This window comes from Molossus molossus, unplaced genomic scaffold (assembly GCF_014108415.1).
Source record: "Molossus molossus isolate mMolMol1 unplaced genomic scaffold, mMolMol1.p scaffold_m16_p_16, whole genome shotgun sequence".
NCBI lineage: Eukaryota > Metazoa > Chordata > Mammalia > Chiroptera > Molossidae > Molossus > Molossus molossus.
The window spans coordinates 62,586,433-62,605,208 of NW_023425351.1; the positions used below are offsets into that span (position 1 = coordinate 62,586,433).

General features: G+C 41.5%; 1 protein-coding gene across 3 annotated transcripts in view; it reads right to left on the minus strand.

Moving 5' to 3' along the window:
* The window catches only part of DERL1 (derlin 1), a 29,591-nt gene extending 11,653 nt beyond the window's left edge, over positions 1–17,938 (minus strand). For 2 of the 3 annotated variants that reach the window (XM_036263996.1, XM_036263995.1), the window contains exons 1-2: positions 17,604–17,937; positions 2,665–2,776 (exon numbers count right to left, since the gene is read on the minus strand). In XM_036263996.1, coding sequence (XP_036119889.1) covers positions 2,665–2,776; positions 17,604–17,756 — 265 coding nt within the window. In that variant the 5' untranslated portion in view covers positions 17,757–17,937. Of the gene's footprint in view, positions 1–2,664; positions 2,777–17,603 lie in introns of all 3 variants that reach the window. The other variant, XM_036263994.1, reaches the window with a different exon arrangement.
* Between the last annotated feature and the right edge of the window lie 838 nt (positions 17,939–18,776).

The window sequence follows — 18,776 nt, forward strand, 5'->3', positions numbered from 1 at the left end:
GTGCTCCTGTCACTGCACCATGTGCCAACCTCTGTCTTATCACTGGGCACAAAGATCACCACCGCCCAGCTCCCCGTCTAAGGGAGAGCCCTGCCTTTGGTTGGGAGACTAGAAGAAAGGCAGAGAAAAGAAACAAATGAGTAAAGTAAGGTCACTCTAGCTCAAGCACTTACCTTCCCTCCCTCCAATTTAAAACAAGCCTGACAAGTGTCAGAAAGGCAGAAAATAAATACATTTCCAACAAATGTCTCTCCTTTCTCCCTTGTCTCTCCCCTGGCACCTCAAAGGCACACTTTGGCCACAGTGTTAAGGATGCTTAATGGTAAGGATCACTCTGATGAATCAGAGCTGAAATTCTAATAAATGTTTCCGAATTTTAATGATAGTTCTGCTTCTTTCTGATATGGTTTTGGCTTTGTTGATTTCTAAGGATTCTTTAGGTTGAAATCTTAAAATATTGCACTCACATAAACTACGGTACTTTATTCTTTGGCAAGATGACAACAGGGAATATACAAATTAACTGGCCTTGAATTGCAGTCTTCGGTTTAAATAAAAAAATAAGCCAACACTGCTACATACTAATTCAGCCAGGCAGGAAACATGCACATAGAAAACAATTCGTCACAATGGTCCCTTGAGGCTGTATGGTGCAGGGAAGACTGAGGGTCAGCAGATCTGGGCTGCAGTCCGAGCTGTGCTATCTCACAAGGCTTTGTGGCCTTTGGGACACGTCACCTCTCTCCAGACCATTGCTTTCTTGACTATAAAATCTGATTTAAACGAAAAGATCTTAGAAGTTCCTCTCTACACGAATGTTCATAGCAGCATTATTCATAACACCCCAAAAAAGAAAAGTCAAATGTCCCTCAACTGATAAATGGAAAAACAAAATGTGGTAATGGCATACAAGAGAATCTTATTTGGCAATAAAAAGGAATAAGGATTAATATATGCTACAAGGAAGAACCCTGAAAACACAATGGTAAATGAAAGGTTGTCACAATTCCAAAGACCATGAATTGTATGGCTCCGTTTACAAGAAATGTCCAGAATTACACACTTTCAAATGGTTAAAACTGTAAGTTTTATGTTAAGTGATTTTTTTTCTCAATAAAAAGAAAAAAAAGGTTCATTAACCTTTCTCTCTAATAAATGCTTGAAAATTTTCTATAATAAAAATTTTAAAAACTGGTCATGGGTCATCTATGCTTAATCTAGAGTTTACTAGATAGATAGATAGATAGATAGATAGATAGATAGATAGATAGACAGACAGATAGATAGATGATAGAGATATAAATAAATTACTCAAACAACTTAATCCTCAATTAAATCACATCAGTACGGTAGAATGCTAAGCAAGTCCATATCATAAGCAGGTCCCCCTGGGACAAGAGGGAATGAAAATCATCTATTCTGGTGGATTTTAGGATCACACCCTTGATATGGGACAAGGGTCCTGTTGTGATCTCACCTCAGCCAAATTCACTTCCTTGAAGTTCCTGCTCTTCCTGGATTAAACTAAAACAATGGGCTAGGTCCCTCCAAGTAGTAACAGTCTATGACCCAACACTTTGTATTAATGTAACGATTTCTTTCTTTTTAAAAAGCACCTAGTTGCAAATACCAATTTTTTAAAAACTTGTATTTGACACGTAAGTGCCCGCTCTTCTGGTTCCCTGCAGTCAGGAGACTGGTCCGCAATGCTCACACTAACAGATCTAAGGGGAGTGCGGCAGTCCACGCCCTGAGCTAACCACCAGCAGGTTTACAAAGTCTGCAGCCAGCCATCCTTTGCAAAATCATTACGTTCACATTCTGACACAGCAGCATCAAGTTATTGCTTCTCAGGATGAGCAACTCAGAACAGCATATAAGATACTTTAGGAAATAAGTAATGATCAGTAAGAAACCTTGTAAGAAAAGATTTTTATAAGAAAACTTATCCATAACATCGTATATGGAGTCATATCTGATAAACTATCATATTACTAAACCCTAGTTATGTATTTTATCTTATTATTTTTGTTCTCCATTTTTTTTCTCAATTTTTATTAATTTATTTTTGTTACAGATGTTTCTCTCCCCCCCAGACCCCCTCCTCCCCATCCCGCCCCCCACCCCCAGCACTGCCGTCCACGTCCATTGGTTACGCATACATGCATGTAAGTTCTTTGCTTTGCCTCATCCCTGGTTATGTATTTTAAAGTTGAGTGTTTCAATTAGAGAATACGTCTAGGCTTTTAATTGCACAGTGTTCTTCAGCCTCAGCCCAGGAGACACGTGCACTTCAGCCCAACTGTGCACTAAAGGACAAGGACTGCTGTGCGACAGGAGCGAGAGGCCAAGTTCAGTGCAAGGCAAACAGCGCAGCCACTAAGGGCCTGGGCAAGATTTATAAACCCCTGGTCTTCTTGGGGTTTGTTTGTTTTTACATCTATGAAATGGGGACACTAATATTTATACTCCATGATGATGATGTGAGGATTAAAAACCAAATATTCTAAATGCCTGTCACAGCCCTGGCACAGCTACCACTTCCTGAGCACTTACTATCATCATGCCCTTTCTTTACACATGCACCGTCCTCAAAATTCCTCCAAGTAAACATACGGATTAGTAAGTTAAACAGAAACAGTACAACAATTACAGATAACGTACCTGTTTCGAGTCGTGTAGAATACTGATATAAGAAATATAAATTGACCAAATAAAGAAATCCAGTTCCTGGACCCACAGGGAAAAAAAAGGTGGCAGTGATTGGTCTCCAAATCTGTCCAGATCAAAATAAACACAGCTGTTAGTCTCTTTTAGCCTGGTCAATTGTTTTTTTTCTTTCTTTTAATGATACAAAACACTCTTCAATGATGAGAGCTACGAAAGGGACACAACTCCAATATCATTCAAGAAAACAGAAGAAAAGTTCGTATCAGTTACAATCACATCAGTATGCAAATCAATGAATGAAAACAATATCATAAAATAAGCAATGACTATTTCTAAGCAAGTGGGAAAAATTCAATACTGTAGAAGTAAATGGTTAGTCTTCCCTGGAATAAAGCAAACAGTTAATCCTGTCAAAAATGAATTACAAGGACAATTCCCAACAGTACAGGAATATCTCCATTTAGGAAAATACTACTACTACTCACATGACAAACCTTGTCAAAAAATATCATATTCAAAAGGTAGAAAATAAGAATTTTTTTTTTTTACCCAAATCACTGTGCTAGTTAGGCAATACAGACGCTTAACTTTATAATATTAACTCTCCCAAAATAAAAAAATAAAATAAAAAAATCACAGAATGTTCTACATTGAAAAGTAAGCCTCTCTCCTGATCCTCAGTCTCTCAGTTTCCTTTCCAACAATGGGTCGGTTTCTTGTATTTCGTTCAAGAAATAATAGTATGATCATAAAGGCCATATATGAAAGACCTACAGCCAACATCATACTCAATGGACAGAAACTAAAAACATTTCCATTAAGAACAGGAACAAGACAGGGATGTCGACTTTCGCCACTCTTATTTAACATTGTACTGGAAGTCTTAGCCACAGCAATCAGACATGAAGAAAAAATAAAAGGGATCCAAATTGGAAAAGGAGGAAGTGAAACTGTCATTATTTGCAGATGACATGATATGATACATAGAAAACCCTAAAGACTCCATCAAAAATATACTAGACTTGCCCTGGCCAGTTTGGCTCAGCGGTTAGAGCGTTGGCCTGCGGTCCAGAGATACCTGGGTTCGGTTCCCGCTAAGGGCACGTGCTTCGGTTGCAGTTTGTCCCCGGCCCTGGTTGGTCGTGCGGGTGGCAGCCACTCGATGTGTCCCTTCACATCGATGTTTCTCTCTTTCTCTCCTTCCTCTCTCTCCCTCCCACTCTATCTGTACAAAAAATGGAAAAATGTCCTCGGTGAGGATAAAAATAAAAAATATACTAGACTTAATAAATGAATTTGGCAAAGTAGCAGGATACAAAATTAACGTCAAGAAATCGATGGCATTCTTGTACACCAATGATGAACTCACAGAAACTGAAAAAACAATCCCATTTACCATCGCGCCAAAAAAATTACGATACCTAGGAATAAACTTAACCAAAGAAGTAAAGGACCTATTTGCAGAAAACTACAGGTCATTGAAAAAAGAAATAGAAGAAGATATAAAAAAGTGGAAGTACATACCCTGTTCATGGATTGGAAGAATTAACATCATTAAAATGTCCATACTACCCAAAGCAATCTATAGATTCAATGCAATCCCCATCAAAATACCAACGACATATTTCAGAGAACTAGAACAAATACTTCAAAAGTTCATATGGAACCAAAAAAGACCCCGAATAGCCACAGCAATCTTGAAAAACAAGGACAAAGTAGGTGGGATCACAATACCAGATATCAGGTTATACTACAAAGCGACGGTAACCAAAACAGCCTGGTACTGGCACAAAAACAGGCATATAGACCAGTGGAACAGAACTGAAAACCCAGAAATGGACCCAAGGCAATACGCTCAACTAATATTTGACAAAGGTGGCAAGAGCATACATTGGAGTAAAGACAGACTCTTTAATAAATGGTGTTGGGAAAATTGGACAGCTACATGCAGAAAAATGAAACTCGACCATCAACTTACACCATACACCAAAATAAACTCAAAATGGATAAAAGACTTAAATGTGACCCGTGAATCCATAAAAATTCTAGAAGAAAATGTCGGCAACAAAATTTCGGACATCATACGGAGCAGAATTTTCACTGATACATCACCTAAGGCAACAGAAACAAAGGAAAAAATGAACACATGGGACTACATCAAACTAAAAAGCTTCTGCACAGCAAAAGAAACAATCATCAAAATGGAAAGGCAACCCACTGTATGGGAGAACATCACTGCCAATGATGTATCAGATAAGGGGTTAATTTCCAATATATATAGAGTGCTCATACAACTCAACAAAAGGAAGACAAAGAACCCAATTAAAAAATGGGCAGAGGAGCTGAATAGACACCTCTCCAAACAGGACATACAAATGGCCAAGAGACATATGAAGAAATGCTCAACATCACTAATCATCAGAAAGATGCAAATTAAAACAACAATGAAGTATCACCTCACACCTGTCAGAATGGCCTCCATCAACAAATCATCAAACAACAAGTGTTGGCGAGGGTGTGGAGAAAAGGGGACTCTAGTACACTGCTGGTGGGAATGCAGACTGGTGCAGCCACTATGGAAAACAATATGGTGTTACCTCAAAAAATTAAAAATTGAACTTCCATTTGACCCAGTGATCCCACTTCTAGGAATATACCCTAAGAAGCCTGAAACACCAATCAGGAAGAATATATGTACCCCCATGTTCATAGCAGCACTATTTACAATAGCTAAGATCTGGAAACAGCCCAAGTGTCCACCAGTAGACGAATGGATAAAAAAGCTGTGGTACATATACACAATGGAGTACTATGCAGCGGTAAGAAAGAAAGATCTCTTATCCTTTGAGACGACATGGAGGGACCTGGAAAGTATTATCCTAAGTGAAATAAGCCAAGCAGAAAAAGACAAATACCACATGATCTCACTTATATACGGAATATAATGAACATAACAGTCTGAGGAATACGGTAGACCCAGAAACATGGAAGTAGGACACAGACTGACATCACTCAGAAGAGGGGGTGGAGGGGTAGGAAGAGATAAACCACAGAACTTATATGCATGTATGCATGACCAATGGACATGGACAACTAAGCCAGGGACGGGGCGGGTGTGGGTGGGGAGGGGGGTGCCAATGGGGTAAAAAAGGTGAAATATCTGTAACAAAAAAATAAATAAAAAATTTAAGAAAAAAAAAAAAAAGGAAATAATAGTATGTGTTAATATTATCTATTATCCATCCCCTCTCATTGTACCTTATATCACACTGCTCTATACCTAGTTCCCTCAAAAATATATTTATTGCCTTCACAGGATTCCTTTTAGATGTCTAAACTTCATTCAAACTGTTACAATGCCACAATGAATGTTCTTGAATATCCTCTTTTTTTTTTTTTTATCCTCACCCGAGGATATTTTTCCATTTTTTGTACAGATAGAGTGGGAGGGAGAGAGAGAGGAAGGGAAAGAGAGAGAGAAACATCGACGTGAAGGGACACATCGAGTGGCTGCCACCCGCATGACCAACCAGGGCCGGGGACAAACTGCAACCGAACGTGCCCTTAGCGGGAACCGAACCCGGGTCTCTCCGGACCGCAGGCCGATGCTCTAACCGCTGAGCCAAACTGGCCAGGGCTTGAATATCCTCTTTATACATACACATATAAATTACAAATTTCTGAGTCATTCTACTAGATCAGACATTTGTAGATTAATGCCTGTCTTCTCTCCACACCCTCACCAGTTAGTGTATTTTATATCACCAATCATGTTTCTAAAACTTTAATATTCTATTTCTTCATTTTCCTACTAGACTTAAATTTCTTTATAAATTAATGAAAGTTTCCTTTGTTACTGCTGCAGATAGTTTCTGGACTTATTAGACTTATGCATTTATGATATTTTTGCCATATTTGACATGTAAAGGTTTAATTTAATGTAGGCAAATGTATCATGCTTACGAGATACTTCTCCACTCCAAGAAGATAAAAGAGCTCACAGTGTTATTTTAGTACAAGCATGGTTTACCTAAGGAGTGAGAAAGAGATCTACCTTATTTCTCTAGACAGTCATTCACTTGTCCCTGTCCTATTTACAGACTAACCCATCGTTTCTCCATTGATTTGAGAAAGTACTTTTATCATATATATATTCCTTTTTATATTAAGGTCTACTTTTAGACTATTCTGTTTGGAACTGAACTCCTACACCAATACCAAGCTATTTTAATGTCTAGTTTTATAATATGTTTTCATACTTGGCAAAGTTACATAATTAAATAATTCCCCTCCTGTTTTTCTTCCACGTGTGTCACAATTTTCTTGGCTAGTCTCATTTTATTTTTCTAAATGAACAGGAACCAGCATCTGTATGGTATCAGTGTGATACCAGCCAGGAAGAAGTCTTTCACGGCATTTATAGTTTTCCACAGAGCTGCTGCCTCCTACCTCTTCTTTATTTTATTTTATTTTTTTAATCCTTACTTGAGGATTTTTTTCTCTTTATCTTCAGATAGAGGGGGAGGGAGAGAAAGGGAGAGAGAGAGTAACATCGACGTGAGAGGGACACATCAACTGGTTGCCTCCTGCACAACCCCAACCAGGGCCGGGGACAAACTGCAACCCAGGTACGTGCCCTTGGCCAGAATCAAACCTGCAACTCATTGGTCTGTGGGCTGATGCTCTTACCTCTTCTTATACCCTAACCATTAAAGCTGAATTATCTTATCTATAATATTTGAAAACTAAGCCTCTTGGGCTTCCCAAGTACAGAACTCTATCTGTAAATAAAATTGTGCATCTTATTTCATTCTTATCTAACTACCTGCAGAACATGTTAAACCATAGTGGTGGAGGTAGAGGGCCGTCCCAGACTTTTGGCAATGCCAGCATAATGCTGGCTTTGGCTTGAGAGCAGTGTCTTACTCACAAGCACAAAAGGCATAGCCACCACTCAGGGAGTTCACAGTGAGGGAGGCTTCCCCGAGAAGTAAGAGTGAACACAAGGGAGGGAAAGTGTGGTCTTGGAAAAACGAGTACCAAGTCCCAAAGAATGGCATCAGCACAATATATAAATGAGTACTGCTAACAATCGGAGTGGGGCTGGAACAGAGGACATCAGTGATGGGGCCTGGCCAGACAGAGCTGGCAAGTTATAACCCCCAAGTAGTAGGATCCCCAGAGCTTAATTCCCTGGGGAGGAAAATGCACTTTCCACACCCACAAAGTGACTTTGCAAGAACTGTATATTAAAGCAGTACAACAAAATTGGTTAACATCATTTTGGTTTATTCACAATTTTATCATAGAAACAATATAGTCTGATAGGGGAAAAAACAAACACTAGAAAGGTTTTGAAAAGACTCACATTAAAGTCTTAGCTTACAAATTCTCATTTCTGAACCTCAATCCCCATCTATAAAAGGGGATGATAACCATTATAATACTTTCTGTACTTTGGTTAATGATTTCTAAGAAAATAGTGTGGTATTCCATTCATTTACCTGCACTGACTCACTGACTCAGGACGTGGATTTTATAGATGAGGAAACGGGATGAGAAATGGTTAAGTAATAGATAATAAGTGGTAGAGTCCGAATTCTGTCTCAGCCTGACCCTGGAGTTTATACTAAACCCCTATCTGTACAAAGCCTCTCACAAGTAACATCACCATTATAAGGTACATTACAAGTGAACGTTTTCAGTTCTACTATACTGACACAATCCTGACTCTTCCTGCTTATGAAAAGCACTGGGAGTAAAGACCAGCCGCAAGCAAGCCCTCTCTGGCTCTTAGGTGGCCAGGGGCCTTGAAAACTCTGGCCCTTTGAGTTTGTGTCTTCATCTACCACCCGATGCCATCTGTCCTGCCTCCTGCCTCCTTATCTCAGGGATTTTGTAAAAGGCTGGAATTAGGAAAGTGGGTTAGAAAGGTGCTTTGTAGGGAAAAAAAAAAGTTTACGTGTGGGTGTATCACTATTACAATCTTTTAGGAGATGCACCCTGACCTGGTTTTTACAGACACACATTTTAAACTACTCCCATATTCCTGTAAGTTACTAGAGACCTGATCTCAGAAAAGAAACCTCGGTGTTTTTTTTCTGACTACATTTTTTCACTACACTGACAACACGACACTATTTTTAGCACCGTGTGCACCTGTTCTTTGGAAATCAGTGTCTGTCAAAATACCTCACTTCTGTTCCCTGTTCATTAAGCTTACCCTTGAGTTGTGCTTGCTTTCATTGATCTAAGAGTCTTATTATTTCTGTATTACTTTAAATTTATAATTTGAAAACACCAGGAGATAGTCTGTCTGTTCAGAAGGACCCAATGTAACACAGTATTTCTGAAATCCCCATGGAAATCACCCCACTAAATGCCCTCCTTTCCTCTCACTGACATGTAAACAGTTTCGATATGGAAAAGGCCTTGTTTCAGGGCGGGGCGGTGGAGGCATGTCTTCCACCCTGCAAGCCTCCATGGGTCCCTTTAGGGCAGCAGTTCTCCACCTTCCTAATGCCGCGACCCTTTAACACAGTTCCTCAAGTCGTGGTGACCCCCAACCATAAATTTTCGTTGTTACTTCATAACTGTAATTTTGCTACTGTTATGAATCGCCATCAGAAATATGTGTTCCGATGGTCTTAGGCGACCTGTGAGAAAGGGTCGATCGGCCCCCAAAGGGGTCGCGACCCACAGGCTGAGAACCGCTGCTTCAGAGGCAGCCAGGTGCAGTGCAGAGCCCAGGACTTGGAAACAGGTCTGCGTGGCTGGTGTGCCAGAGCTTCAAGGGGAGCATCACGTTTAACCCCAAAGGAATCCCAAGGCCAGAACAATAATCACCCCAGCTTTCTCATGCAGAAAGCTGGTCCCTCAGTAGAGTTTAGGTAACCCACCCAGAGATCTTCACTCAACAAGGGCAAACAGCCCACATGTAAGACCTTTAAAAACACATAAGACATTGTTCTTTAGTCCAACAACCTCCGTTGAGAGAATGTTTAGTTCGACCATCCTTGAACTAAAATCTCCCAATCTGCTACTAAAATAACCACAACTGCCATCCAGAATCTGAAGTGGGGTGTTGCTGTTTTTTTAACTATCAAAAACACTGCCCAGCAGGTGTGGCTCAGTGGTCGAGCGTCGACCCATGCACCAAGAGGTCGCCAGTTGGATTCCTGGTCAGGGCACATGCCCAGGTTGTGGGCCCGATCCCCAGTAGGGGGCATGCAGGAGGCAGCCAATTGATGTTCTCTCTCATCAACATTTCTATCTCTCTCTCCTTTCCTTTCTCTCTAAAGTCAATAAAAAGAAAAAATATTTTTTTTAAAAAACACGAATTTTTCTTAAACAATAAGGATTGGTTGATTTGGAGTTAGAGTCTACATGAGTCACCAAGCAATTAAGAAAGAAGAGCACCCATGTATCAAATGCTGATGTTAGCAAACTGGTCCCCCTTTTTTTTTTTTGACACAGTAGGTATGCAAGAAAAACAAATGAAAGGCACTCAATCTCAATTGAAGACTTAGAAACTAGTAGAAGCCATCAAGTCTGCTCAATAGAAAATGCACACCTATGTTCACCAAGACATGTACCAGAATGTTCCCAGCAGCACTATCATTCTAGCCAAAGCTAGAAACTACCCAAGAGGTCTAGTACCAGTAGAATGGGGAATCAATGGTAGCCTATTTCCACGATGGAACAATATGGGGATGAGCAATCTATAGCCACATGCAACAATATGGGAGACTCTCAAATGCACTGTTAAAAAGAGGAGAGTTACCGTGCTATACACAGATGTTGAATCATGTTGCATGCCTGAAACTTGTATAATGTGATAAACCAATGTTATCTCAATAAATAAATAAATAAATAAAAGTAGGGACAAATTTCGAATCCTGAGGTTGGAAATACAACAAGGAAATTTGCTAACTTTCCTTTCATTGAACACTGTACTGGATGTTATAGACAGTGCACTACAAGAAAAACAAAATAAAGGTATAAGCTTGGAAAAGAAAAAAGAGGCTAGACACAAAAGAAGACACACTGTACAATTTCACTTAGAGAAACAGCGTATGGTCTTAAAAGTCAAGACAGTAGTTACCCTTGGAGAAGGTAGCGGCCAGAGGGAGCAGTGAGAACATTTTGGGGTACTGGTAATGTTTTTTAATCTGGGTGCTGGTTATATATACATGTATTTGATCTTTGAAAATGTAACACACAATAAACATATATAACACATCTACTTTCCTGCTTGTATACTGTAATTCAATAAAAAGTTAAAAAACAAAGCCATGGTCTAAGGGACAACTTTACCTACGAACCAGAACTGTGTCATGTGGACAGGAGAGTAACGAAAGACTGGAAAGCTGTATGACAGACCAAAACACTCACCACTCAAGTTCTAATCCAAACACCTTGGGGCTACTCCTCTGCTCAGCCTACAGACCAAGTTATTCCCCTTCCAGTTAAGTGTGTGCAGTCTCCCTTCCCGGACACACTCCTAAATCAATCAGCAAGGCTTACTGTCAGGGGTTGGCAAATATAAGCACCAGGCCCAGTCACAGGTTTGGTTGGTGCCAATTATTCTTGGAAACAAAGTAAGAAACCATGAGAGTTCTTATCTTCCCAGTTCAAGTCAGGTTGTTGTTTTTTTATAAAGACACTGTTGTTTTTTGTTTATTTGCTTATTTATTGATTTTAGAGAGAGAGAAAGGAAAAGGGAGAGAGAGACAGAAACATCGATGAGAGAGAACATCAACTAGCTATCTCCTGCATACCCCCCCACTGGGGATTGGGCCCGAAACCGGGGCATGTGCTCTAACCAGGAATTGAACCAGCAACCTCTTCCTTGGTGCATGGGTCTATGTTCAACCACTGAGCCACACCGGCCAGGCTCAAGTCAGGTTGCTTTTAAAGAAAGAAAAAAATAGGATAATAATCTAGCAGTTACATTTCAATTTTAATTACAAATTAAAATTAGAATCTTACTACTCATGGAGAAAAGGCAGTAATCATAGGAACTATTATTGGCTAATAAGTAAAAATGACACTATTTCTGAATAGATTATTTACTGGACTATTTACTGGGGTCTTTGCAAACATTTTTCTGTGTTTTATATAATAGAGGCATAAAGTAGACAACATATTTCCTCAATGTGAACATATTATTTTTGTGTTTCTGAAATCAGGATGTATCTTACTATCAATATATTCATTTAATGTAATTTCTACTTTCCTTCCCCTCCAAACATTATATTAAATTGATGGAGCATCTTATAGGCAGTGGAGTTTGAACAGAGTGAACTCTCAGAACACAGTTACTATGGTATTAAATTAGCCCCACTTTTAAAACCTGTTTTTATTGATTTTTAGAGAGAAGAAGGGAGAGGGGAGAGAGGGAGAGAGGGAGGGAGAGAGGGAGAGAGGGAGGGAGGGAGGGAGAGAGAGAGGAGGGAGAGAGAGAGAGAGGGAGAGAGAAAGAAACATCGATCAGCTGCCTCCTGCATGCCCACTACAGGGAATTGAGCCTGCAACCCAAGCAGGTGCCCTAATCAGGAATCCAACCAATGACCTCTCCGTGCATGGGACAACGTTCAACCAACTGAGCTATACGGGCCAGGGCAAATTATCCCCATTTTTAGGTAATGTTCTCTTTCTTGAACTGGGTGCTCATTATATACATGTATTCAGTAATTCAGAAACTGACACCCTAGCCGGTTTTGCTAAGTGGTTATAACACTGGCCCTCAGACCAAAGAGTCTCAGGTTCGATTCCAGTCAAGGGCACGTACCTCAGTTGCAGTTTGGTCCCCGGCAGCCAATTGATGTGTCTCTCTTATATCAATGTTTCTCTCTCTCTCTCTCTCTCTCTCTTCCTCCCTTTTTCCCTCCCTCCCACTCAATCTGAAGATAAATGGGAAAATATCCTCCTGTGGGAATTTTAAAAAGAGAGAAATTGAGGCTCAGAAAGGGTAAACGAATAACTTGCCTAAGGACATATAACCTGTAAGGAGCTAAGTCAGGCAGGCCCAATGACCATGACTTAACTACTTGAAATCCCATAGTCTTTCTACACTAACAGAAAAAGAAAAATAATTTGCTGTGGCTGATTGGGAAGAAATCATTCTCAGTAACGTTAAATATTTACCTATGTGTTTTGGCAGATATTATGCAAAGGAGGTAAATGAGAGCTCAGATCTTCAAATCACTGAAATAGAAACTGAAACTGCAGCTGTCTATAAACTGGGGTAAAACGTACCTCGGGGTGACTGGTGGGAGCTCAATGAGAACATATGGAGAAGCACAATACAGATGGAAGCAGGTGATGCTACTTTGTCCAAAGAAAAACTATCGCTGTGGAGAAAGCCCTGGGAGACATAATCTCAGAAACCACTAGAGCAGCAGGAAATTGTCATCTCTCTTCCAGTTGATCAGGAACCAATATGAAGACATTTCATCACAGTGAACTATTTGATCAGTGGGTGTAAGTGTGAGGGCCTAGGAACTGTGGACAGCAGTAAGTGAGTCTTAACACACACCTATGTATTTCCACCTATCCAAACTAAGAAAATAACATTTTAAATGTTGGAATTCCAAACCAACTGGCTACTCAGAGGCAACTTATAGATAAGGAGAAAAAGAAACTTTTGTCACTTGCGACCTAAATGCACAATTCTAAATCATTCATCCCCATCTTTATTTGAGACTGTTAAAGATTCAGCTTCTAAGGAGAGGATGAGCCTAGCAGAAAGCATACCACATGCTGCTTGTCCTCACGCCTCAGCCTCTCACTTGCAAATAAGTTCCTCCAGGAAGATCTGAAAGCTAAGCTTGTCCAGAATGGGTAGGAGTCACAGCCGCAGCAAGAAGGCACGAAGATTGGTCCTTTCACACCTGGGCGGTCAGTGCATTGTCCTGCCTCCTGCCAGCAGCTTCTCCCCAGGCTCAGGATAACAAGCCCCCAAGAAGCAAGGCAAGGAAGATGGGGAAATCATAGAAAGTGTGGCATGCCTTTCTAACCAGTTTACCTCTTTTAACACTCTACATCTGTGGTCTATTAGAAAGGCTTTATTTTACTAATCTGACTAGACAAGTGAGCAAGATTTTGCAAGGAAGGTCACAGAACCAGTTTTGACCATGTCTTTCCCACAAAGTGAATATCGGCCATTGCTCCTCCTGCACACACATCACCCAACATGCCACCAAGCATGAAGTGCACAACATTCACTCAGTCAACAAATATGTACCAAAGCAAATAAGTAGAAAACAGTACGTAATTCTGACTGCAGATGCAAATCATATTTTAATAGCCACCTGCCTACTTAACTCCTCCATTTGGATGCCTAAAATGCATCTCTCGACTTAACAAGGCCAAAACATAATTCTTTTTTTTTTTTTTTACCACTGAGAAAAAAATTAAGTTTGTATTCAGGATAATGACAATAAATCCACTACATATTAATATAAATAGCATTTTTTTACAAAAACTAATTTTCTTTTTTTTTTTTTTTTTTTTTTTTTTTTTGTCCTCACCCGAGGACATTTTTCGATATTTTGTTCAGATAGAGTGAGTGGGAGAGAGAGAGAGAGAAACATCGACGTGAAAGCGACACATCGAGTGGTTGCCACCCACACGACCCAACCAGGGCCGGGGACAAACTGCAACCAAGGTACGTGCCCTTAGCGGGAACCGAACCCGGGTCTCTCCGGACCACAGGCCGACGCTCTAACCGCTGAGCCAAACCGGCCAGGGCACAAAAACTAATTTTCCAAAAAATAAAATTAATGAGTAAGTGATGCTTGACATTACAACTCTCTTAATGTCTGGCTTCATAGAAGTAAAGCAGATTCTCACATCTTCTCCATTCAACCTGTTACGATATACCGTTTTGGTTGACATATAAGAAGAGGCTGGCTGGTGTGGCTCACTGGTTCAGCATCAACCCCTGCACTAAGAGTTCACCAGTTTGATTTCCGGTCAGGGCACATGCCCAGGTTGTGGGCCCAATCCCCAGTGGAGGGCATGCAGAAGGCAGCCAATTGGTGTTCTCTTTCATCAATGTTTCTCTCTCTCTCTCTCTCTCTCTCTCTCTTTCTCCCTCTCTCTCTCTCTTCATTCTTCCCTTTCTAAAAATACATAAAGGGGAAAAAAAATTTTTTTAACAAAAAAATATAAGAAGAAAATTTGACCTCACACAGATCTGTAGTTGGAAAGGGAGAAGAATTTTAATAATCTTTTCAGGTAATTCAAAACATAACTCTTTACCCATACCCTCCCCTACCCCCAAACCTACGGCTCCCTAAATATTTCTAATCTCTGTACAGGGCTCCACCACCCACTGTGAAAACAGTGACATCTTTGAGTTCTGTTTCCTTCACCCATTCACCTTCATATCCATTCAGCTGCAGTCTTGTGCACTCCAACTCCCAAACCTATCCACCTCTCTCTATCTTCACAGCTATCCTGGTCCAATACACCATCTCTCCTACTTCCTAACCTGATTCTTCCCTCTCCCCCATTCCACATACCAAGTCCGTCCCACAGAGTAGTCAAGGCAATCTTGGTAATTCTTTGTTCAGAGGCTCCAAAGCCTTCCTAGTGTCTTTGAAATAAAGTTCAAGTCACAAAGTCCTAAAAGATCTAGCCCCAGCCTACCTTTCCATCCTCATTTTATTGCACTCACCCCTGGCTACATTCGTCCTCATCTCCAATCCTCATCCCTCCAACTGACTCTGGACTAGCTCTTCAGTCCTCTTTCTGTTTCTGGTGTCTGCCTCTAAGCTTACCATTATTCTTTCTTCCTGGAAGATTGTTCCCAGAGCCAGGATTCCCAAAGCTGGCTCCTCATCATTCAGATTTCAATTCAGATATCTTCTTTGAGACTTTTCTGGAGCACTCTATCAAATGATCCACCCCTTAAGTCACTCTCTAGCCCATGCCTCTCTCTCATTTTCTTCATGGGAGCTGGAACTTTTTCTGTCTTATTCACTATTGTACCTTCAAGTGCCCAATAATTTTCATGCAGTCAACCAATATACAAGCACCTACTATGTACCAGACACTATTCTAGGTAACAAAGACAGTGCTAAACAAGACAAAGATCTGGTTCTTCATGGAGCCTTATTTTCTGATGGTCAGTGGACTAACAAATACCAAGGGGTGGTATGTAGCAAATAATATTAAGGGTAAGAGAGACGAAGTAAAGAAGAGGTACTGTTTTATGTTGGGCAATCAGATAAGGACTTTCCAAATAAGAAGGTATTTATTTGGGGAAAGATATAAAGGTGGTAAGGAGGGAAGCCATGGTTATCTCTCTCAAGCAGAGAAACATGCAAACAGCCCCGAGGAGAGATAGAGTTAGCTGAAGAAAGAACTAGGATTCCATTAAGGAGCCTAATGTGCAAGATGGAGAGTAGTAGAAGATGAGGTCACAGAGGCAGTAGAGGAATTGCAGGACACAGAAAGGACTTGATTTCACTCAAGTGGAAGACAGTGGAAGGTTCTGGGCAGAGGCCTAACAGGACTTGATTTATGTTTTAGAAGGATCACTCCAGCTGTCTAGAAAAAAGATTGAAAGGAATAAGCTGGAATGATACTGGCTTGCAATGCAGAATGAAAAGAGACTGTATTCTTGTAATATGTCTAAAGTAAACAGAATTTGCTGACAGACTGTGGTGTGTGAGAAGAGAAGTCAAGGATGACTCCGTGATTGTTAGCTTGAGTTCCTGTAATAAAGGTGTTTCTATTTACTTCTAGGGCAAAGGGGGAAAGGGTTTCAGTTGGAATGTATTAAGTTTGAGATACTTATCAGTCACTCAAGTGGTCATTTCAAATAGATGGCTGGATGCACAAGTCTGGAAATCAGGTAACAGACCTCCACTAAAAGCATGTACACTTGTATTGAGAGTCTTCAGTTTATAGAAAGTATCTGAAGCCATGAAGCTAAGTGAGATCATCTACAGCTGGGAAGAGTATAGATAAGAGATCCTATACCTGGTCCCTGGGGCTCATCACAACATCTAAAGGTCACCAAGATGAGGAACCAGGAAAGGAGACTAAGAAATAGCCAGGGAAGAAGGGGACAAGAGAGTATTAGCCACAAGCCAAGTAATGGTAATGTCAGACCTTAGTATCTGACCTTCTACTGATTCAAGATTTAAATCACAGAACCCAGTAAATAAAGACAATCTCAAAAATAATTTTAAAAATAATTAAAAAATAAAATAAAATGTAAAAAAAAGACAATCTCCAGGAAACTAATATTCTCTTGCCAGTAATGTTATTCTGGACTGTTTCCTTCGTGCTTAAAAATATAACAAGGGCTTCCATTTCTGGAGCAATTAACTACTTACTCATTCCTTCACATATTCAAACACGACATGCCAGACACTAGGTCAGGGCATGGAAAAGCAGATAAATAAACTCACTCTGCACCTTTGACCTCAAATCACTCCCACAGGTTAAAAAAATCAACAATTCAATTAACATAAAAGGAACTCAGATGGATGTTGGGTAAGTTGACAGCCACAGACCACCCACGTGGCAGAGAAAGGTCAGAAGGGCACCTGCTCCAGGTAAACCCACGCTGCTAATCACCAGTGTCCAACAGATTGACAGCTATCACAGACCTCACTTTCCACTGCCTTCTCTGACTGCAGAGAGCAGGGAGCACAATATTAATAGAAGGACCAAATCAGTCCCTTCGCCAGACCAAATCCAAGCCTCCATGCCTCCAGCTATCCAAGCCCTGGCTCCAGATTCCTTTTGCTGCCACTTCGCCCCCGGACCACAGGCCCCGCCCTATACCACTGGAGCGGTCACACTACAAATCCCACAAGGCACCGCGCGCTCGCAACCTGCCGGTCTACGCTCCGCCGCCGCGGAACTGCCTGGGACCTGTAGTCTCCACTCCCCCGGTGGCTGGCCAGTACCTGGAAGCGGTAGAGAAAGGCTTCGGGCCAGAGAACGAAGTAGGCCGGGCTGATGAGACCGAGCTTGCCAACCAAGGGCACCGCGACAGTGGCGGCAAACCAATAGCGTGTGATGGCCGGGATGCTCCTGAACCAGTCCCCGATGTCCGACATCTTCGCCTCTTAGGTGGCCAGTATGCGCACAGCCGCCCGCCTTCTCGTCCCGGCCCTTTCACGACGCGGCCGGCTTCGCGAGTGGAAGGTGTCGAGGCGGAAGCCGCCCGGGTCGCGGTGCAGAAGGCGGAGACCGACGGACGTGGCGCCACCGAATTCGGACGAGCGAGGGAGCGTTGGGAGGCGAAACTTCCCCTTCCGGCGGCCGCTGACGTCGTTGACCAAGAAGTCCCGCCGCTTAAAGGGCAAGTACGGTTTTTAACCACGGGGCCGAAGCTCGACGGTCTGGGGCGGAGCGATGAGGGGCGGGGCCAGGCGGGATGGTGACACGAATGGTGGAAAACAGTAGTTGCCCGGAGCAACGGCTAATACTCCAGCCAATGGGGAGGCTGATCGCCCTCCACCTAATTCACGGTAATTCAGGTGGGACCTCTTGGAGGGTGTTTAAAGGGGTAGGAGGGGAAGAAAGTACACCGTTCCCTATTTGTTTCTTCGTTCGACAAATGTTTGTTGAGGGCTTACAAAGTGCGAATTAGGATTCTAGATGCCGGAGATGCTGCGGCTATTAGGGCTGCCGTGGTACCTTGACTCCTGGAGCTTACGTTCTAATGAGGCTAGAAAGATAAACAGTTGAATAAGACGGTTTAATAGAGTAATAAGAAAAATATGGAAAATAAAATAGGATGATAGGGTAGAGTGACGGGGTGGTAGCGGAGGGGGGAAATGTGGGGAGAGAGAGCTACTTTAGATGAGAATAGTCAGGGAGAACTTATTGGAGGAGGTGATGTTTGAACTGAGCCAGCAAAGATCTGGAGAGTTTTCCACTCTAACTAACTTGGAGTTGTGAAGGATATGAAAACAGAAATGGTCTTGATTATTAACCTAGTTCAGCGATTTTCAACCTGTGTGCCGCAATAATTTTTAAAACGTGCGGTACCTGCTCTTTAGTCGGGGGCACTGACCTCTTTTCCCTTAGATTGATTATCAAACTTAAAAAATGACGACAGCCAACGCAACGAT